Source organism: Tenrec ecaudatus, chromosome 3 (genome assembly GCF_050624435.1).
Source record: "Tenrec ecaudatus isolate mTenEca1 chromosome 3, mTenEca1.hap1, whole genome shotgun sequence".
NCBI classification, from domain to species: domain Eukaryota; kingdom Metazoa; phylum Chordata; class Mammalia; order Afrosoricida; family Tenrecidae; genus Tenrec; species Tenrec ecaudatus.
The window spans coordinates 216,867,401-216,889,350 of NC_134532.1; the positions used below are offsets into that span (position 1 = coordinate 216,867,401).

At 53.9% G+C, this 21,950-nt stretch overlaps 2 protein-coding genes across 4 annotated transcripts in view; one reads left to right on the forward strand and one right to left on the reverse strand.

Moving 5' to 3' along the window:
* The window catches only part of EVC2 (EvC ciliary complex subunit 2), an 84,776-nt gene extending 76,153 nt beyond the window's left edge, over positions 1–8,623 (reverse strand). For both annotated transcript variants that reach the window (XM_075544547.1, XM_075544546.1), the window contains exons 1-4: positions 8,333–8,623; positions 6,100–6,154; positions 2,939–3,036; positions 1,206–1,274 (exon numbers count right to left, since the gene is read on the reverse strand). In XM_075544547.1, the coding sequence (XP_075400662.1) occupies positions 1,206–1,274; positions 2,939–3,036; positions 6,100–6,154; positions 8,333–8,536 (426 nt within the window). In that variant the 5' untranslated portion in view covers positions 8,537–8,623. The remainder of the gene's footprint in view (positions 1–1,205; positions 1,275–2,938; positions 3,037–6,099; positions 6,155–8,332) is intronic.
* A 4,098-nt stretch (positions 8,624–12,721) lies between these two features.
* Positions 12,722–21,950, forward strand: part of EVC (EvC ciliary complex subunit 1) — a 69,728-nt gene continuing 60,499 nt past the window's right edge. The window contains exon 1 of one of the 2 annotated variants that reach the window (XM_075544550.1): positions 12,722–12,972. In XM_075544550.1, the coding sequence (XP_075400665.1) occupies positions 12,805–12,972 (168 nt within the window). In that variant the 5' untranslated portion in view covers positions 12,722–12,804. The remainder of the gene's footprint in view (positions 12,973–21,950) is intronic. The other variant, XM_075544549.1, reaches the window with a different exon arrangement.

A 21,950-nucleotide genomic window follows, 5' to 3' on the forward strand; every position in this document is an offset into this window, starting at 1 on the left:
GTCCTGCCAGCACTGAGATGCTTCCACTGCCACTGGATCCACAAGACTTTCCACCCACTGGCCTGTGATCTTCCTGCACCTGGTGTCATTGCATGACTGCGTGAATCTCAAGAGGAATGTATGGACTCGTATCAGACATATGAGCTAATATCAGACTTACGGACTTGACCTGGGTTCTTTGATATCAACTTCTCTCTGACACATATATGAGTGTCAATGAACTTGTTTCTCTGGTCTACCCGGACTGACACAAGCCACAAGGAACCATAAGCCCCCTTGTCAATGGCTGCGGGGAACCCCGAGTTCCACCTGTCCTGGAATATGTGTTTAAGACTCGATTTGCATAGGAGCCCCAGGGGCGTGGTGGGTTCCTGTTGGGCTGCTAACCACAAGACCAGCAGTTCGAACCAACAGCAGCTCTGCAAGAGAAAGACAAGGCTTTCTGCTCCGATAAAGATTCACAGCCTCAGAAACCCCCCGAGGCAGTCCTCCTGGGGCCTATGGGGCTGCAAGGCGTGGGAATCAATTCCGTGGCAGGGGAAGGCAGGGGCATTCGATTGGAGCCGCGTCCAGTTCTTTTCTCTGCCAAAGGATAAGCCCTGAAGGCTCAGTGGATTGAGTATGGGGCCACCAACCAGGTCAGTGTTCGGCCACGCTAGATGACAACAGGGCACTTCCACACGTCCCACAGGGCCTCTGAGAGATGGAATCAACTCAACATAACAGGGAGTTTCGTGATGATCTGGGGCCCCTTCTCTGACTCCAAACCAAATGTCAAACCTACTGCCGTGGAAAGGAGCCCTGTGGTGGCGTGGTTACACGTGGGCTGAGATCCGCACGGTCAGCAGTTCAAAACCACCCAGAGTGGGCTTTCGGCTCCCGTCTCAGAAACCCACAGGGGTCCCGTGAGTCAGCATCAACTCGAGGGCGGCCAGTCTGGTTTGGGTTGTGGCCTGATGGAGGGTGGCCCCGCGTGGTCCAGAGCGGAACCGCCCCTTGGGGTCTTCTGCGCTCCTTTTTGCAAAGGAACCCTGGTGGCACACAGGATCAAGCGCTTGGCCATTGGAGGGTGGAAGCCGCGAGGCAGGAGGAAGCCCCAGCGGTCAGCTCCCATCACAAAGATCACAGGCCCGGCCACCCCAGGGAGCAGTCCCACCCTATCCCAAGGGACCGGCACGTGGCCGTGGGTGTTCACGGACACTTACCACGGCGCATTTCTGAAAAGTGACTCCACTCCCAGCAAGACCTGGGCCTTCTCTTGAGAGGAGCCCGTCCTGCAATAGAAGCAGACGAGGTGAGGAACAGACATCCACCCCCCCCCCCCGCCCCACACGCGTGCTGAACTGAAGCGCAGTGAGAGCAGGAAGCAGGCTGGCATCACCCCAGAACTGTTTTGCTCTTGGTTTGTAAGGAGAGCAGAAACGAGTGGTCTGTTTTAAACACCGTCACGGGGCGCACGGGCGAGGGCGCAGGCCTGGCACATGCGAGACACTTAGGAAGTGTTCGCTGCCACGGTGAGCAGAAGAAGCCCCGGTGGAACAGTGGGCTGGGAACCCGGCCACTCACCCAGAAGGGGGGTGGTCTGAGTCCACCAGCCGCCTCGGGGAGAGCGCTGAGGCGGTCTGCTGTGTGGAATTGTGCAGCCTCCATAGGCCTCCCAAGCAGCCCTGTGGGGTCGCGATGGGTCGGACCGACTCAGCGGCAATGGGTTTGGAAGTTGCTAGGATGGCGGCCATTGTTTTTTAAAAGCCGGGACCAGAACAGGTGTGCCTAAAGCAGGGCCTTGAGCCTCACTTTCAAACCACTGGATGGAGCAGCCTGGTGCTCAGATCCAAGCATTCTATTCATCCAATACTCACCTATTCATTTTCTCAACGTCCAACTTCTATTCTGTAAGTTCAATAATCTTTAAAGCAGCGGCTCTCAACTTGTGGGTCGCGACCCCTCAAGGAGGTCAGATGACCCTCTCACGGGGGTCGCCTGATTCATAACAGTAGCAAAATGACAGTGATGAAGTAGCACAGAAAATAATTGTATGGTTGGGGGGTCACCACAACGTGAGGAACTGTATGAAAGGGCCGCAGCATGAGGGAGGTGGAGAACCACTGCTCTGTGGGGTTACAAAGGAAGGATGCCTTCCTGAGGACTAAGCTGCGCCTGACCCACGCCACGGCGTTCTCCATTGTCTCGTGTGCATGTGCCGGTGGACACCGAGTAAGGAAGACCGAAGAAGACTAGATGCATTTGATCATGGTTCTGGAGGAGAATATTGAAAGTAGTGCTAAAAAAGGGGGGGAGGGAAACTGCTAAAAAGACAAACTGAGCTGTCTTGGAAGACATACGGCCAGAGTGCTCCTTAGAGGCAAGGATGGAGAGACTGCCTCACATGTTTTGGCTGTGTTGTCAGGAGAGACCAGTCCCTGGGGAAGGACATCATGCTTGCTACAGCGGAGGGGCAGTGGGAGAGAGGAGGATCCTCAAGGAGATGGACAGACGCCGTGGCTACAGCAGGGGGCTCAGGCAGACAATGGTTAGGACAGCGCAGGACTGGGCAGTGCATGGGGGTCACTTCTGTTGTGCACGGGGGTCGCTGGGGGTCAGAGCCGACCCAATGGGACCCGACAATTCATCCAAGGATGGCATGTGGTGTAGACAAAATAGCACTGTGAAACAGCATGTGGACTCACTCCCAAACAACTCACTGCCATCGAGTCGATTCCACGCAAAGCCACCCCATAGGACAGAGTAGAACTGACCTAGCGGGTTTCATGTCGATAGACCGTCACAGGGGCAGACAGCCTCAGCTTTCTCCCATGCCGCCACGGATGGGTTTACACCACCGGCCAAACCACGAGCCACGGAACACGCGACCCTGCACGCTTGACCCGTCGCCCACCGAGCTACCCTCTCTCTGAGGGTCCAGACGCGGCTAACTCACCAGGCGGGCTGTTGTAGAAGACTCCCTGTTGAACAAGGTCTTCTTAGTCCACGAAGGCATCAAAGCCAGGAGGGAGTGCGTCCAGGGGCCACCTGAGGCTGCAGAAGTCAAAAGCAGGTTCAAGTGCTCAGAGTTCCCACTGGGTTTCCTCCAGGCGGAGTCCCCAGTGCCACCAGCGGAGAACAGGGGTGAGACAAGGCGATGTGGTGCAGTGGTCAGCTCCGCAGGCAGCCACGCCACGTGGGGGTGGCGAGTGGAAACTGCGTGCCGGAGAATTGAATGCCACACTGTCTCTTTGTCATACCAACAAGGGGGACCCCAAGCATAAGGAGAGCAGACCCCAGGGTGGCCTCCTTAGCGAAGCCTCCTGAACCAACAGGAAAGGGTTTCAGAGAGTCCCGGTTCAAATCCCGGCTCTGCCGCTGACCAGGTCAGCACCCTTGCTAAGCCTGCTTTCGTAACTGTCACGTGGGGAGTGGCCTCACCCCACTGCCTCTTTCTGAGGGTTCCGTGAAGTTAAACGTGTAAAGTGCTAAGCACCTCTTAGGACAGGCGCTTTGCAAGGTCAAAGGATCAGACCCACAGATGCTGCAGGGAAGAAAGAGAGAGTTATTTGTTCCTAAAGATTCACTTTCTATAAGAATCCAAAAACCAAACTCACTGCCATCGGGTGGATGCCGACTCCCACGGACCCCGTAAGACAGAGCAGAGCCGCCCCCTGAGAGGTGCTGAGACTGTCACTCTTGACGCCTCATCGTTCGACCTTGGACCAGCGGGTGCTTCCACCTGCCGACCCTGCAGCTGTCGGTCCGACGCCTGGCCCTCCCGAAACCAAAAGCAAGCTACATACACAGAAGAAGAGACCATGCGAGTGAACAGGGAGACTTAGCCTTGGGAACGCTCCAACCCTACCCAAAGCGATCTAAAGATATAATGCCATCCTGATCCAGAATCCAGCGCCCTCTGTCATTCATGAACGAGGAGAAGAGACCCCCGCTGGGGAATGGATGACTAGAGACAAAGAGCCGCCAGGGAAGCCTCCCACTTCCCCACCTGAAAACCCACCGCCTCAGACAGAACCAGCAGGCACAACAGCCTGGCGCTGGTCCAACCTATCTTAAACGGATTGGTTTTCTAACCCTGGGTCTTTTCACATTCCAGGACAGCGTTTTACTTTGTCTCCTCAAGCTGCCCTTTGGAATGTTCTGCCCAGCTCTGTGACTCCCTCCTTTCTCCCATCTCTCTTAGCGACTCTACGGGGGAGAGCAAGGTGCAGAGTCTCTGCTGGCATCCAATTCGATCATCTCTTCCCTCCCCGTCTTTTCCGTGGGCCTTTTGTTTTCCTCGTGCATGATGTTCTGGACGCCATCGTCCGTGGTCAATGCAGCACATCTTTTCTTGAGGTGTCCTCTCAATTCAGGTGGGAGATATGAAAGGCCCTGTTGGGGCTCTTGAGGACTTTTAATAATGTTCGTCAACTCCAGCTTGAACTAGCATATGAGCAGTTGACGACCTCTTCCCCGTCAGCCTTGAGAGGGCGGTTCTTCTTCACTTGGGGGTTTGAGTGCCTTCCAGCCTGACGGCCCCCCTCATCAGACTCCCCCCGACAGGGTCCCACGGCTGCCCAGGACCATGCCAGGATCCGACCGTGTTCCGCTGCCATCCCTAAGGTTGTCAGTGGCCAACTCCTCCAAAGTGGACAGACCCTTCCTGCTCGGTGGTCTGTCCTTAGTCTGGCCGCTCTGCCGAAACCTGTTCATCTTGGGTGACCCTGCTGACGTCTGAAATACCAGTGACAGAGCTGCCAGCAGCCCAGCAGCTCGCAAGCCACCGCGGTCTGACAGACTGACAGACAAGCGGCGCAGAAAAGACTCAGACATAAGCAAACACCGTGGATGAACAAGTCGCTGGGCCTCCTGGGAGCCAGGACCAGGGCTTCCAGGAACAGCAAGGTCAACTGGCACAACGTGATTTCCAAGGACAACGTCCTACGTCTTCCCTGGGTGAGCAGGGACGAGGGTCTCAAAAGCTCGTGAGCAGCTCCCTCAGAGCACAACTGTGGGTCTCTCCCCGTCCGGAGGAATTAAGAGCGACGAAAACTGGACCCCCTCACTCCCTGCCGGCCAGTCAGTACTGACTCATAGCGGCCCCCCGTGGGTTTCCAAGACACTCACTGTGGACGGGAGCAGAAAGCCCAGTCTTGCTCCCACAGAGCTGCTGGTGGTTTCAAACTACCCACCATGTGGATCACAGCCCAATGTGGAACCACTGCACTACAAGGGCTCAAAGTCCAAAGGACGAAGGGGCCACACATACGTGGGTAAATCCAGGCCTGAACCAGACAGAGCCCGGCTACCGCTGCCGCCTGCTCTGAGCAGGACCGCATTAGAAGGGCCTGGAGCAAGTGGGAGGGAGATCAATGTGGGGCCCAACCAAAGTCCTAAGAAGCCAGGTTTACTGGTCAGCTAGAGACCGGAGGGGGCCGAGACTATGGCCTGGAGTTCCCCTTCAGATCTGGAACGGAGCTCCCAGCTGTTGGAATCACCGGCCATTGACAGTCAGAAGGGCAGTGTTTGCCCAAGGACTGAGGGTGAGCCAAGAAGAGAGGAAGGAAGCAGGAGACCGAGCGAGGACATGGGACACACGCTGGTCAACGAGAGACTGGAACGGGAGGAGCGGATACAAAACACGTATGAATTGTTGGATGGGAAACTGATGATCTGCTCGATCAACCTTCGCTTACATCACAACTACAAAGTAAAAAACAAAACAACCCAACATCTCAAATGGAACGCTCTCTTATTCAAAGCCCATCATAGGGCCGGGCCCAGAGGGGTCAGGGGTCCATCCCCCTGCGCATCGAGTCGCCATGAGACCCGGGTGACCCCATGGCAGCCACCAGCAAACCACACACAGATTCAGTGTTTCCTTGAGCAGATTCCATCAGGGAGACTGAGTCCACCCTCCTTAGCCTAAGCTCTGCTCTGTGGCCCTGAGGTCACAGGCAAAGCATCACATGACCCCGGTGCTAGAAGGTCGGGGCTGGGTCTCTTGACCCACATCAGCGAGGCAGCAGAGGTGGGGGACCACGGTGAAGTCTTCAGGGTTCCTGGTCTCCTTCAAGGGCAGAACCAGGAAAACTCTACCAAAGCTAAACTCACCCGGAGAATCAAAAGGAGACCTCTCTTCATCCGGCCAACGCATCTGGGATGAACCCTAAAAAAAAGAGGAAGAATGAAAAAGGGGGGACTAAATCACTCAATACCTGAAGGACAATCATGGGGAAATGGAAGCCATTGTCAGAAATGGCTGTCACTGAGATTAGTATCAGTAATTAGTCTTCAAGGGCAGGTAGTCCCCGATTTTGAGTACAATGCACTCAAAAACAAACTGCCCTACAACCGTCTGCTTGGCTTTGTTGGGGCGGGGGCAGGGGAGTCTGCCTTACGGTAAGTGTATGGTGGAGCAGCAGCTAATGCTAACCAAGAGGGCAGTGGTTTGAGCCCACCGGCCGCTCTCGAGAGATGCAGCAGTAAACTTCCACAGAGATTTACAGCCCTGGAAACCCGGCGGGCCAACGCTACTCCGTCCTGTGGGCCCACCCCACGTTGAAAATTGACCGCACAGTTTTACTCATGCTGACGTACCAAACTGTGGGGCACAGATCCATATTGTTTCACCCCATTAGAGATTCTGTGTTCATTTGGGTACTTTAGAGAAACAAATCCACATCAACTTATGTATAAGAGAGAGTTTTATATAAAGGGTAAGTGTGCTTCAAGAAAACATCCCAACCCAGTGCTGCCCAAGCCCACAAGTCCAACATTAACCCATTAACCTATATGTCTGACACCAGTCCACAAAGTCCTCCTGCATCTCACAAAACACACACTATGATGCCGACTGCAGGAGGAAAGCCGAGTCAGTGAGCATGTAAGCATCTCAGCGCTGGCAGGGGTCTCCACACGGCTGCTCCAGCACCCAGGGCTGCATTGGGTAGGTCCATGTGGCTTCTCCTTGGGGATGTCTTGCAGGAAGTGAGCCTTTCTAGCTGAAGCAGGGAACTGGCTAAGGCAGCTGCACCCTGGTGCGACCATCACAAAGCAAGAGACTGGAGAACTAGAAAGACGAGGCTCACCAAGCCATTTATTCCTCTGCCCTTCAATTAACCCCACTTGTGTTTATCGGGCAGGTTGGCACAATAAACTAACTCAGATTCTGTCTGTAGGTCTGGCTGGCATCTATTTCTCTCCCAAACCCCCTCCCCAGCACCTTCCTACAGAACCCACTGTGTCCGTCCATCTCGTCGGGGGCCTTCCTCTTTTGCGCTGGCCCTCCACTTGACCAAGCACGATGTCCTTCTCCAGGGACGGGTCTCTGCACACAACATGGCCAAAGCACAGGAGACAAAGTCTTGCCATCCTTGCCTCTACGGAGCCCTCTGGCCGTACTTCATCAAGACAGGTTGGTTTGTCCTTCCAGCAGTCCCTGGTACTTGGCAATATTCTTCTCCAGCACCACCGTTCAAATGCATCCATTCTTCCATGGTCTCCCGTACTCAACGTCCAACCTTCACACGCACAGGAGGGGCCTGGCAGTCCCATGGCTTGGGTCAGGTGCACCTTATCCTCGGAGCTGCATGCAGCAATGGGCTCAAACAGAACAATTGTGCGACTGGCCCAGAACCATGTTCCCTTCCGTTAACCACAGGATGGCCATGAGTCAGACCCCACTTGCAAGCACTGACAAGAATAACAGGGTCCAGCGGACCTGTTTTCCTGTCATAACCCTGACAGTCACCAAGGTAACCATGGGTCTGTAGTGTGAACAGTTTCCCAAGCACCCAGGGGGCAGGGTAAACACAAACTTGCAGGCGTTTGGTGAAGTAAGGTTAGGAATTAAGCACAAGTTAAGTGGCGGCGCTCTTGCTCAAGGTTCGGCGCTGGCTAGCCTGGGTCTGAGTCGGAATCCACACGGACAGCTGGTGGTTAGCACCCGGCGCGTTAGCTTGCCGCCTGGGGAGAATACTTCCACCACTCAGCCACGTCCCACCCCACCCTTTGGGGGGAGATCAGTGGTGGTCCCCGAGTTCCTGATGAGAGCAGGGGCGCAGGACTGGCACCAGCCCGAGAGCTGGCTGTAGAGCGGGGGAGGGGGGGGGATCCCCAGGAGCGGGGCGGAGTCCAGGACCAGCGCAGCCGCTAGGCCCAAGGGACCCCCCCCACTGCTCCCCAAAGTTGGCGGCTCCAAACGGGGAGCGCCTCTGCCCGCTCCTTTCGAACTCTGCCCAGCCCGAAGGGGTCCTCCCCTTCTGCCGTGAGTGTAGATGGAGCCAGGCGGCCGGCTCAGACCTGGGGCCGCGTCCGGCGCATCCCAAACTACCTGGGCTCTTACCTGCGAAGTCCGCTGAGGCCTCGCTCCATCTAGCCTCAGTGGCACCCCCAGGCCGATGCCGGCCCCAGGAGCCGCGGGGACTCCGGGGCGCGGCTGTGGCTGTGCGTCCCGGGGACGCCGGAGGGGGCCCGAGTCCGCAGGCAATGCTAAGGCCACAGCCAGGACACCCCCGGTCAGCACCCAGGGGGCGCCCGCGGGGCCCATCGCCCCCGGGACAAGGGAGGTCCCTAAGTAGCCGGCGCTGCAGAGTGGCGGGCGCTTCCGGACCCCAGGCCCGCCCCGCCACTGAGCATGCTCAGTGCGCGCAGCTGCCCAAAGTTTGCTGGAATCACCCCGGCTGCTGAGACTGTGGGCGGGCCGGCGGGTGGGGCGCGGCTGGCGGGGCCATCAGGCCCGGTCACTCCCAGTCCTAGTGCTTTCTCCGATTCCAGAGGCCCTGGATGGGGCGCAAGTTCTCCTGTTAGCTAAAGGGTTGTCCAACCCAGTCCAGTCCTCCCAGATGCACGTTGGAAGAAAGGCCTGGCGATCTGCTTGCAGAAGTCAGCCAATGGAACCCCCGGCCGAGTCCAGTTCCCGTCCAACACACTCCCTTGGGGACTCCGTTAGTTGACGTCAACCGATGTCAACTAGCTTCCGGTTCCAGAACCTGCTGCTAACCCTGCCGGGTTCTTAGGTCGCCTGTCCAGGCAGTATGTCCTGCAATTGTACGCACACAGGGTGGATACAAGTTAGAACCGGCTTCATAGCGCCTACTAAAATCAAAATCCTCGCCACTAGACCAAGGGACGACATCATGACAAACGGAGAAGAGTTTGAAGCGGTCAAGGATTTTTGTCTCGCTTCTATCCACGTCGAATGCTACGGAAACAGCGGTGAGGAGAGCCATCCGGTGCACAGAGCCTCTTTAAAGTGTTGAAACGCCAGGGTGTTCCTTTAAAGTCCGGACCCACGCCACGGTGTTTGCAATCACCTCCAATGCCTGTGGGAGTCGGACGAGGAAGGATGGATAGATGCGTTTGAATGACGGTGCTGGAGAGGGATACTGGAAGTACCACGGGCCGCTAAAAGGACACACGGGGCTGTCTCCAAGGCAGTACAGCGAGGAGGCTCCTCGGAGGCAAGGAAAGGGAGACTTCGACTCAGGTCCTTTGGGCATGTTGTCAGGAAAGACTAGTCCCCAGAAAAAGGAGATCAACAGTCACCACTACCTACTACCACTGAGTCTATTCTGGGTCTTCTCCAGTCAATGGGATACAGCATGGAACGGCCTCTGTGGGTTTCCGAGGCTACAGCTCTTTACAGGAACAAAAAGCCTCATCCTACTTCCAAGGGCCATCTGGTAGATTTGAACAGCTAACCAGCAGCTCCCCAAGTCACTCTGCCACCGGAGTGCCTTCACAACCAGACGCCTCTAGAAAGGGACCCCCGGGTGTCACACCGCTTGGTCACTCGGCTGATGACTGCAAGGCCGCCGGTTCAAACCCACCAGCTACGCCGAGGGAGAAAGCAATGTGACACCCCATGTGCAAATAAAGATGACGGCCTATCGCGCCTGGGGTCCTCAAGGCTCGTCTACAAACAAGCCGCCAACCCGCCAAACGACAACCAAGTCCACAAGGAAGAAGCCTGTGTGAGCCAAGGATTGTAAACAATAAAATCCGAGACTAGAGGAGCTATTGGAACACCCAGTTTGCAGAAAGCTGTGGATGACATTGAAAGCCCCAAATCCATTGCAGGGTCCCCACTTGGATGAAGCCTCCAGGGAGGTCCCCCCCATCATTGACCAGGGTGTAAATAGCAGCGCTGTCAGAGAGAATGTATTGGAACGTGGGACATGCAGATGGAAATTAGCACCTTATCGAGTGTTCTCTCTTTTGACTCGTTCTAAATTTGTTCTAGTTTGGATTAGTTCCTGTTATCTATCGAGCTGAGGGTTTTTCTGTTTCATTTTTTCATTGTTTTGGGGGGCTTTGTTTTTACTTTTTTTGCTTTTTATTTTATGAAATCCCAGATGGGTAAATCTGCAGCGAGACAGCAACTGGATTAATAGTTTCTTGCGGTTCTGGCAGAGGAGGTTGGGGGGAAATGGGGAGCTGATAACAATAAGTATAAGAAATAAGGAAATGTTATAAATTTGATTGAAGTGATGATTGCACAACTCTTTTAATATGTTTAAACTGTATGAATTATGTGTCAATAAAACTGCTAAAATTAAAATATAAAAAAGATCACAGCCTTGGAAATGCTAGCAGGCAGGTCTGTTCTGTACTCTAGGTCCACCTGGAGTTGGGATGGAGCTAGTGGTGACGGACAGTAGAAAGATGGGTCCTAGGATGGCTGCTGTGGGCTGAATTGTGTCCCCTCTAATACCATGTGTTGGAATTCTAACCCACACACTTGTGGATTTCAAGGATGCTACAGGACCAGGCAGTGTCATTCTGTCCAACCTAGGTCACTGTGAGACGAATGGTCCACGGCACCCAGCAAGAACCCCCACCCCCCAGCTCTCTGATACGGAGGAACGGGAAGAGCGTGTGTGCAGACAAATTCTTTATTTGCATATTTAAGAAGCCTGAGAGGTCAGAGTTCTGGGTGGAGGAAGGGCTTCACACTTATGCGTTAGAGATGAATCTCAATCACATTCTCATAATTAATATTAATCCCCACGATATCCTCCCATAATAGTGCTCCCTTAAAAGCACATGGTTGATTGCTATCTGGCCGGCAGCTTTATCTACAGGGGCAGACGTGTTGCTATTGCTCTCCCTGCTCAGGGGACAGTCACCACCCCTTACCTGCCCCCAGTACTGGTGGTAGGGTACTCCCTCCAATGACTTCAGGGACCTCTAGGGTCAGGGGACCCTTTGTACCACTTGGTTACCTGTGTGGTTACCTGTGATTAGGGGAGGCTTGCATGCCCAAGGCTATATAAGTTGATGTTGAGAATACATTCTCTCTCTCCTGCCAGACCTGGTTCCTCATGCCATGACGGAGGTGAGCACCCCAAAACTTTTGTCTGTCTCTTAATTTCTTCCCTTCAATTACACAACCGCCCCTTAAGACCCATCCAGACTTGGAGCTGGATCCCACCCCCACCCCCACCCCCAGCCAGGTGAGAAAAAGGAGGGCAGTCAGAGTCTTTGGGCCAATAAGAGACTGGCCCCGGTCAGCCAGATGCTCCAGGCTGGGGTTGGCCAGTGCTTACGCCTACCATTACGCTAACTAGAACCTCCCTCGGGAGGAGGGGCTGATAAGAGGACCCACTGACCCACGGTGGGAGAAGGAGGAGGCTTTCTACTCCTGTCGAGATTCACAGGCTCTGAAACCCACCAGGGCAGTTCCACCCTGTCCTACAGGGTTGATACAGATTTGAGGAAAGTGAATTTGGTTTTCTGAGTTGGCCCCATGGCAGAGGAGCCCTGGCTGGTGCTTTCCGATACATTTTGGACTGCCAACCACAAGGTCAGCAGTTCAAAGCCGCCAGCCACGGGGTGGGAGAAGAATCCAGTAGGGGTCAGATGGACTCCGGGGGCCGTAAGACCCACCCCAGGGCACTCCTAGGGCATCAAGGAGATCACAAGGCAAACTGATGGGCAGCAAGTAAGCACTGAGCCCTGGCTGCAGTCACCAGCCGCTCCCCAGGAGAGAGATGGGGCTTTCTACTCCTGCAAAGAGATCCACAGGGGCCGGTCTACCCTGTCCCATAGGGTCACTGTGAGTCATCATCAACTCTATGATAGTGTGCTAAGCTTTTTTTTTTATTTTAAGCACTAAGCATGCCATCCTTACATCATTCTTCTGAAGCCAGAAATGTGCGACGTGCAAAAAAGAGCCGTTTGTTGGGTGCTGTGGGCGCGGTACTGACTCACAGAGTTAAACACGGTGCCACGTCTGCACAACGGTGCCGGTGCCTGAGCCGTGCGATGCAGCCACTGTGCCCACCCATGGCGGCAAGAGCCTTCCTGGTGTTCCCTGCCCCTCCACTTTACCACGCATGATGCCCTTCTCCAGGGACTGGTCTGTCTGACAGCATGTCCCAGGTACTTGAGACCAAGTCTTGCCACCCTTGCCTGGAAGGAGCCCTGGGCTGTGTCTTCACCCCAGACAGATGTGTTTCTTTTGACCATCCGTGGTACGGTCAAGTCCTTTGCACCGCGATTCAAATGCATCGATTCTTCTTTGGCCTTCCCTGTCCCTTTGCCCAGCTTTGGGCCAGCTCTCGAGACGCTGCCTGGGCCGGGCCCCCCTTGGGCCTCTCAGTGGCATCTGGGCTGTTGGAGATCTGTTTGGGGAGAGAGAGGCCTCCCCAAACGAGCCCTGGCGGGCCTGGCCGGGCATGCTCAGTGCGGTGGGGCAGGGGCAGGGCAGGGGGCCCAAGTAGGGGCGGCCCAGGCTCCTCCCTCACCCCGCAGCAGCGGAAGGCGAGGCGGCGGCGGGAAGGCCTGGCCCCGCGCCCCTGCTCCGGGTGCCCCATGGCCGGGGCGGCTTGCGGGGCGGACGCGCGGCTGCTGCTGGGCCGGGAGGCCGTGCGCCCCGCGCCCGCGCTGCTGGTCCCCGCGCTGCTGCTGGGCGCCGCGCTCGGCCTCTGCTGCGGCCTGGGGCTCGCTGGCCGCGCCGGCCGCCCGAGGCCCAGGCTCCAGGTGGGTCCGGGGGGCCGCGCAGGGCGGGAGAGCGGGCCTGGGGAGCGCCTGCACCCCTGGACCGGTGGGATTTCCGAGGGAGGCGGTCCGCCGCGTGACCAGAGGACAGTGACCCGGGCTCCCTCCCAGGCGATCGACCGGCGATTTCAGGGTATTGGGCTGCGTGCTCGTTCCCGGGCAGTGACCAGTGCTCCTAGTGAGCCTAGGGGCCAGTCTAGAGCTGCCCGCTAAGAGTTTCCAAGACGGCCGTGTGTTTCAGAAAGTTGTGTACTTGTTCCTGTGGGGTGCGAGTTTGCAGAGCAAATCCGAGTCCCGCTCCACAGACACTGCGTTCTGTTTCTGTCTTTCACTGCAATTCCCTCCCAGAAAGCAAGGCCCGTGGGAACCTTGGAAGGAAATTCAAAAGCATAAAGCCGACCAGGGAGAGGGGGGAAGGGAGACAGCGGTGTGGATGAAATTAATGATAATTTATCAACGGGTCACCAGGGGAGGGGGTCAAAAGAGGAGCTGACACTGAGGGTTCTAGTAGAATGTAAATGTTTAGAAATAACGATGGCAACATATGCACAAATATGCTCAATACAGTGGATGTATGAATTGTTATAAGAGCTGTAAGAGCCCCCAATAAATGTTCTTTAAAAAATAAAATAAAATGAACAGGCATGCTGGTCCGGTGCAAACTGGTGGACCGCCCCCTCCCCTCTGGAGTCTCTGGGCTGAATCTGAACCCAGGCCTGTGGCTTCACTCTCAGCCAGGCGTCAGACCAGCCTACAAGTGCCAGGAGAGCAAGGTGGAGGGGCCAGCCCGGTGGGAGCCCACCACGGGGCTTTCCTTCCATGGGCCCAACGGCTGACCTTTGGGTCAGTAGCCCAGTGCTTAATCGGTGGCACCACCAGAGAGCCAAGACAAGCCCCACTGGGCCTGAGGCTCCACGCCTGTAGCATTGCTCACAAAGAGCCTAGCTCGGCATGCGGCTTTAGCTCATCTGCCCTGGTGGTCCATTCCTGCTTCCATGTTGCCAGGTAGACCCGAGTCCTCTGGCCTAGCTGCCCCGTCTGCATTCAAGCATGCACGCATGCGCGCATTCAGTCCTACAGTCAATCACTGCTTCATATCCTGATATTGGGTGAACTCCCTGGACGCCCCTGCCCGCGTCCGCTTGTGAGTCACAGCCTCACCTTCCTGGCGAACACTGGGTTATCTATAACCCAGCCCGGTGAGTTCTGTAAAGGGGACCTGGCAGTACTGGCAGTGAAATTGTCACTCGGTGGCCGACCCTCAGTGATGGCTCACCACAGTTTACTGAGCCAGTGCCTACCTTTACCCATTTTACAGATGCGGAGACTGAGGCTCCGGCTGTGTATCTAAGCTCAGAGGCCATCCCCTTCTAGGTGCAGGGGTTCTGGCCAGGATGGGGCTGCCCAGGGAGGCCTGCTGGAGGAGATGTCAGGATGTGGGGGGGGAGGGGAGATGCTTCACAGTGGCTGAAATATGGCAGCATTCGATAAGTCATGGTCCATACCCACTGCTGTGCGAGGTGACTCGGATTCGTAGTGACCCTATAGGATAGAGTAGAGCTGCCCCCACAGAGCCCCCAAAGGCTGTGGGTCTTTATAGACGCAGACTACCTCATCTTTCTGGTGTGGAGCTGCAGGCGGGTTCGAAGCACCAAGCTTGTGACTGGCAATTACTGAGGCCATTTCTCACCCATACTTGGAGAGGCTGGGATTGGAGGCCCAGTCTGCCTGAACCCCAAAGCCAGCGCTCTGTTTATTCATCTGTTCCCTACTGACGTAGGCATTAGCGCTCCCACTTCACCTCTGGGTAAGCTGAGGCTTGTGGGGCTTAACCAGGGTGGCTGGGCTCTCAGCTGCTACCAGCAGGCTACACTGGTCCAGGCCGGGCCATGGGGACTCAGCCCAGGGTGGTTGCCCCTGAAGGGGCTCTGGTTTTCAGTTCGATGGCACTGGGTTTGCTTTTTCACTGATTGTTGGCAGCCTCAGAGACCGAAGGGGCCGTTCTATCCTGTCTTAGCTTAGAGGGCCCTGACGAGTCAGGGTAGACTCAGTGACAGTGAGTTTTGGTTTGCTTTGCTTTGGCTAACCTTTTTGGTATCAGAGTGGTTCTCGATGTTTGGAGGCAGGTGCCCTGCAGTCATGTCCTGCCCGTAGCGACCTGAAACACTGCCCGCTCCTCACCATGGCTCCGAGGTCTGAGCCCCTCGCTGCAGCCACTGTGTCAATCCGTCTTATCAAAGGCCTTCATCCTTTCCCCTGCCTCCTCTACTTTGCCGAACGTAATGTCCTTTCCCAGGGGCTGTTCTGGGACATGTCCCAAGTACATGAGACAGAGTCTCACCGTTCTTCCAAGACAGATCTGCTTGTCCTGTTTCTCACCAACACCACCGTTGAAATACATCATTTTTTTTCCTCCAGTCTTCCTTATTCCAACTTCCAATGCCTAGGAGGCGATTGGAACCTCCGGTGGATTGAGTCAGGCGTACCTGGGTCCTCAAAGGGTTCTTCAGCTCTCTGCGCTTTAGAGAGGCCCTGTGTGGCCGGTTGACCCGCTGCAGTGTGTCGTCTGACTCACGGCCGAGGCGTCCATGAGATGGCTGTGGAGCCAGGCAAGATGTTTAGTCGTTTCTCCGTTCATCGTGCTACGCATTGGTCCAGTGGTGAGGAGTTGGGTCTTTGGGACACTGAGTTGGGATCCATACTACTGGCTGCAACCTTTCATCCACCAAGGCGTCAAGCCCCCCTCACCTTCAGCGAGTGCGGTTGTGTCCTCTGCATAGCACAGGTGTGACCTCCTCCCATCCTGATGCCGCGACCTCCTTCATGTCATCCAGCTTCTCTGGTTCACTTTCCAGCATGCCGATGGAATGAAGACGGTGAGAGGGTACATCCCTGACGTGCACCTTTCCTAATTTTAAACCATGCAATATTCCTAATATGCCTTTGTCTGTTCACACAGCTGCCTTCTGATCCATGGGGAAGTTCTGCATCAGCGCATGGAGCGTTCTGGAGTTCCCATTCTTCCCAAGGTTGTGCCTAGGTCACTGTGGTGCACACAGCCCGGTGCCTCGGCATAGTCAATAAAGCCCAAGGAGACATCTTTCTGGGATTCTAGGCTGTGAGCCAGGATGATATCCCTTGTTCCACATCCTCATCTGAATCCAGCCTGGGATTTCTGGCAGCTCCCTTTCAATGTACTGCCGCAGCCTTGTAAGGATTGTCTTCAGCAAAATGTGTGTGCAGTGTCAGTGACCGCGTTCTCCAGTCTGAGCCTTCTGCTGGGTCACCTTTCTTTGGAAGGGGCATGGATAAGGCTCTCTGCCAGTCCGTTGGCCTGCCAGCTGTCTTCCACGTTTGCTGGCACAGACGAGTGGGTGCTGCCAGTGCTTCTGCAGCTGCTGAAACATTCCATCAGTGCCTGGAGCCTTCTTTTTGTAGTTTGAGCATCTTCCTCCAGCACCACTGGTCCTTGCTCATATGCCACCTCCCGCGATGCTGGAATGCTGGCACAGGGACCCTGTGTGTTCTTTTTCTTCTTCTTTGGATTCATCCTTGGGTTCTCAGGGGCCTTCAAGTGGCCCCCAACCACAGTTCTGTGTGACAGAGTAGAACAGGCCTGTCTCAGGGCGCCCTAAGGTGTCATCTTAGTGGAAACAGATGGCCAGGTCCTTGCCTCTGTTGGGCGTGAGTCTCAGACCCTTTCGATTGCAGTGGGCTCCTAACCACTGAGCCCCCAGGACTTTCTCATATTCCTAAATGCCTTGCTTACTTGGCTGACTTTTGTATGCGTGGCATTCAAGGCCACGACCTTGAACTTCCCACCATAGGGGCTGAGGGTTTCTCCTTTTCCGCCCCTCCTGCACTTACCACAAAACCAAACGCACTGCCATCGAGCCGATTCCAACCCATAGCGACCGTATAGTACATGGCAGAACTGTCCCTGTGGGTTTCCAGACAGTCGCCCTTGACGGGAATAGAGAGCCCGTCATCTTTCTCCTGAGGAGTGGCTGGTGGATTTGAACTGCTCACCTTGGGTCCAGCAGCCCAGTGCATCACTCGCCAGGGGTGAAACCAATAGTCCCTGTTTCTACCTTGAGGACCTTGTAAACACCATTCGCTGCAAGTCAAATATTGTCACATTTATCATTCTTTCTAATGCACCATTTTTTTCTCCCCTGGAGAGCTGCCCGAATCGGGAGGGGTTCTGTTTCATTCTGTTCGGGGGGGGGGGGTGTTGTTGGCTTGGCGTCCTCATTTTCAACTTCCCCTTCACCCGAGTTAATATGTGTCTACCCTCCTGTTAGTGACTTACTTTTCCTGCCCCTTCCACCATGGGAACCATCCAAGAATGGCTCTTTGCATGTGAAGACCTTTTAGAGTGTGGATCTCGTACAATATTTGTCCTGCTGTGATCGGCTAACTTACTCCGAGTCATGTCGTCTCGGTGCTTCGATGTGAGGAGGCCCTTTCCAGACCCACCCTTGTTCCTGCTGCAGGGGGTGTATGTGCCAACGTCCGTTGACGCATCTTCCCCAGATGGGCCATTGGAGTGTTTCCATCTGTTTGCTATTGTGGGTAGCGCTTCGATGGGCAGGGGTGTGCCTGTGCTTGTCCCTGTCACCGCCCTTGTTCCCCTAGGACGTACACCAAGTAGAGGGAGTGCTGAGTCATGTAGTATTTCTAGGAGCCCTGGTGGTGTAGTACTTACATGTTGGGCTGCTAACCCTGAGGGGTGCAGATCGAATCCACCAGTAGCTCCGTGGGTAAAAGACAAGACTTTCTACTCCTGTGAAGAGTTACAGGCTCAGAAACCCACAGGGGCAGCTCTACCCTGCCCTATAGGGTTCCTGTGAGCCAGAATCAACTCCATGGCAGTGAGTTTATAGTATTTCTGGGCCCAGCTTTGGGAAGAAGCACCATACTGCTTTCCACAGCGGCTGCACATCCCACAGCCTCCCCGACCGTGGAGATTAGGGTCCAGTCTCTCCACCGCCTTGCCAGCATTTGTTGCTTCCTGTTTCGTTTTGTTTTTTGTTTGTGTTTTTTTGCTATTCAGCCTGGGTTGAGATGGCATCTCACTGTTGCTTTGACTTGCATCTCTTGAAGGGCTAATGATCATGAGCCGCTTCTTCATCTGTCTGTGGGCCCACACGTGGCTTCTCGGATGGACCGTAGGTTCATGTCCTCAGCCCGTTGCTCAATTAGATTGTTTCTCATTGTCTGGTTGGGGTTACAGCTCAGCCCTTCATCTGATAGGTTATTGCCCAAAAAGAAAAACTTTCCCCCAGTCTCTGGGTTCTAGTTTACTCATTTAGTGAGATTTTCATACACGACAGCATCTCAATGAACAGTGGGTCTTTTTTGGTTTGTTTGTTTGTTTGCTTTTTTTTCATACATGATGTCTTGGATGTCATTCCATCATGGATCTGGTCTTCAGGCATTAGCGTTCAATACATCAATCCCGACTCTAAGGATGGTTTCTAAATCCAGGTCCCGTACACTCCATGTCATATTTTAGCTTTCATGGACTTGTTTTAATTTTCAACTTGCAAATATGGGAGCAATCCATATGTGTGCCCATTCCATGTTTGGTAATAACTGTTGAAAAACTATTGATATTCCTCCAATCAATATCAGAGGTGAGGTCCATAAACCTCTAGCAATCAAATCAGGCTTTGATGAATTGTCTCTGTCATCATAAGAGTCTACACACCTCACAATAGATAGCCGTGTATGATGTGAGCTTACACACTTACAATAGATAGCCGTGTATGATGTGAGTTTACACACTCACAGTAGATAGCCCTGTGTGATGTGAGTTTACACTCACAGTAGATAGCCCTGTGTGGTGTGAGTTTACACTCACAGTAGATAGCCCTGTGTGGTGTGAGTTTACACGCTCACAGTAGATAGCCCTGTGTGGTGTGAGTTTACACTCACAGTAGATAGCCCTGTGTGATGTGAGTTTACACTCACAGTAGATAGCCCTGTGTGGTGTGAGTTTACACTCACAGTAGATAGCCCTGTGTGGTGTGAGTTTACACTCACAGTAGATAGCCCTGTGTGGTGTGAGTTTACACTCACAGTAGATAGCCCTGTGTGGTGTGAGTTTACACTCACAGTAGATAGCCCTGTGTGATGTGAGTTTACACTCACAGTAGATAGCCCTGTGTGGTGTGAGTTTACACTCACAGTAGATAGCCCTGTGTGGTGTGAGTTTACACTCACAGTAGATAGCCCTGTGTGGTGTGAGTTTACACTCACAGTAGATAGCCCTGTGTGGTGTGAGTTTACACTCACAGTAGATAGCCCTGTGTGATGTGAGTTTACACTCACAGTAGCTAGCCCTGTGTGGTGTGAGTTTACACTCACAGTAGATAGCCCTGTGTGGTGTGAGTTTACACACTCGCAGTAGATAGCCCTGTGTGGTGTGAGTTTACACACTTGCAGTAGATAGCCCTGTGTGGTGTGAGTTTACACTCACAGTAGATAGCCCTGTGTGGTGTGAGTTTACACTCACAGTAGAAAGCCCTGTGTGGTGTGAGTTTACACTCACAGTACATAGCCCTGTGTGGTGTGAGTTTACACTCATAGTAGATAGCCCTATGTGATGTGAGTTTACACACTTGCAGTAGATAGCCCTGTGTGATGTGAGTTTACACTCACAGTAGATAGCCCTGTGTGGTGTGAGTTTACACTCACAGTAGATAGCCCTTTGTGATGTGAGTTTACACGCTCACAGTAGATAGCCCTGTGTGGTGTGAGTTTACACTCACAGTAGATAGCCCTGTGTGGTGTGAGTTTACACACTCACAGTAGATAGCCCTGTGTGGTGTGAGTTTACACACTCACAGTAGATAGCCCTGTGTGGTGTGAGTTTACACTCACAGTAAATAGCCCTGTGTGGTGTGAGTTTACACTCACAGTACATAGCCCTGTGTGGTGTGAGTTTACACTCACAGTAGATAGCCCTATGTGATGCGAGTTCACACACTTGCAGTAGATAGCCCTGTGTGATGTGAGTTTACACTCACAGTAGATAGCCCTGTGTGATGTGAGTTTACACTCACAGTAGATAGCCCTGTGTGATGTGAGTTTACACTCACAGTAGATAGCCCTGTGTGGTGTGAGTTTACACTCACAGTAGATAGCCCTTTGTGATGTGAGTTTACACGCTCACAGTAGATAGCCCTGTGTGGTGTGAGTTTACACTCACAGTAGATAGCCCTGTGTGGTGTGAGTTTACACACTCACAGTAGATAGCCCTGTGTGGTATGAGTTTACACTCACAGTAAATAGCCCTGTGTGGTGTGAGTTTGCACACTCACAGTAGATAGCCCTGTGTGATGTGAGTTTACACACTTGCAGTAGATAGCCCTGTGTGGTGTGAGTTTACACTCACAGTAGATAGCCCTGTGTGGTGTGAGTTTACACACTTGCAGTAGATAGCCCTGTGTGGTGTGAGTTTACACGCTCACAGTAGATAGCCCTGTGTGGTGTGAGTTTACACTCACAGTAGATAGCCCTGTGTGGTATGAGTTTACACTCACAGTAAATAGCCCTGTGTGGTGTGAGTTTGCACACTCACAGTAGATAGCCCTGTGTGGTGTGAGTTTACACTCACAGTAAATAGTTCTCCTCTTTGATCTGAGAATGCTTTGTTTTGCCTCTCTCCCTGTCCCCTCTGTGTCCCCCCCCCGCCCCTCCCCCGCTCTCTGAGTTGCTTGCTGCTCCAGGTGGCGCATGCAGGTCCCATTAGAGCTCCTCCTCACTGTGTTGCCATGGCTGGTTTGGGGACAGTAGATCATTGGCCTTTCTTCCTCAGCACCTCTGGGTGGACTCAAACAGCCGGCCCTTTGCTTGGTAGCTGAGCTCCTTAACCCTGCGCACTCACAACAGTAAGGAGAAGGACAATCCAAACACAGCCACCAGCCGATTCCGACTCATAGCGACCCTCTGGGATCGGGTGTAACGGCCCCTGTGGGTTTCAGAGACTGTAGCCCTTTACAGGAGTGTGTGCACAGCCTCATCTTTCTCCTAAGGAGCCGCTGGTGGTTTTGAACTGCTGACCTTGGAGTTAGCAGCTCAACACATAACCCACACTCCACCAGGGCTCCATCCAACAAGAAGATAATTCCTTTACAGATGTAGAGGCTGGACAGAAGCTCTTTCTACATTTTTCTTGACCTTTGCTATAAATGTATCCATACCCATGAGTTTAGTAGAGCATACAGGGACACTGTTATGAAAACTTCTTAGCTGTCGGCAAACACCGTTAGGGAGTGAGTCACTGTGACTGGAGACTCACAACTGTAGTTTCCAGTGACATCAAGGCCCATTGTCCTGACACAGTCCACAAAGACAGTACTGGATATGCTGCTCCAGTGAGCAGTGACTGGGGTCCCCAGAGCTCATGGACACAGCTATCCCTCTCTCTCGATCCAGAGCAAAGATGTATCAGGGAAAATCAAACCCCCTCAGGACCAATCATGAGAGGAGCGACACCAGGAGGGTAGGGGGGAGGTGGGGGTACAAGGGGGCGGGGCAATGACGATGATCGACATATAACACACACACACACAGGAGGATGAACAACAGAGAAGGGGGTGAAGAAAGACAGCGGTTAGTGCACGACAGGAAAAAAATAGCAATTTATAAAGTATCAAGGGATCTTGAGGTAGGGAGGAGGGGATGAGCTGGTACCATGGGCTCGTATTTTGAATGATGATGGCTACCTATGTACACATGTGCTTGACACATGGATGGATGGGTGGATTGTGATAAGAGCTGTAAGAGCCCCCAGTGAAATGATTTTTAAAAATATGTACCAGGAAAAAAGAAAAATAAAGAAGTAGGAAAACAATTAGTTCACTGGATGAAAGGGCCCCGTGAGCCCCAGCCTCCATGACCCTGAGACCCAGAGAACCGGATGCTGCCCTGCTGACTGCTCGATAAGAGAT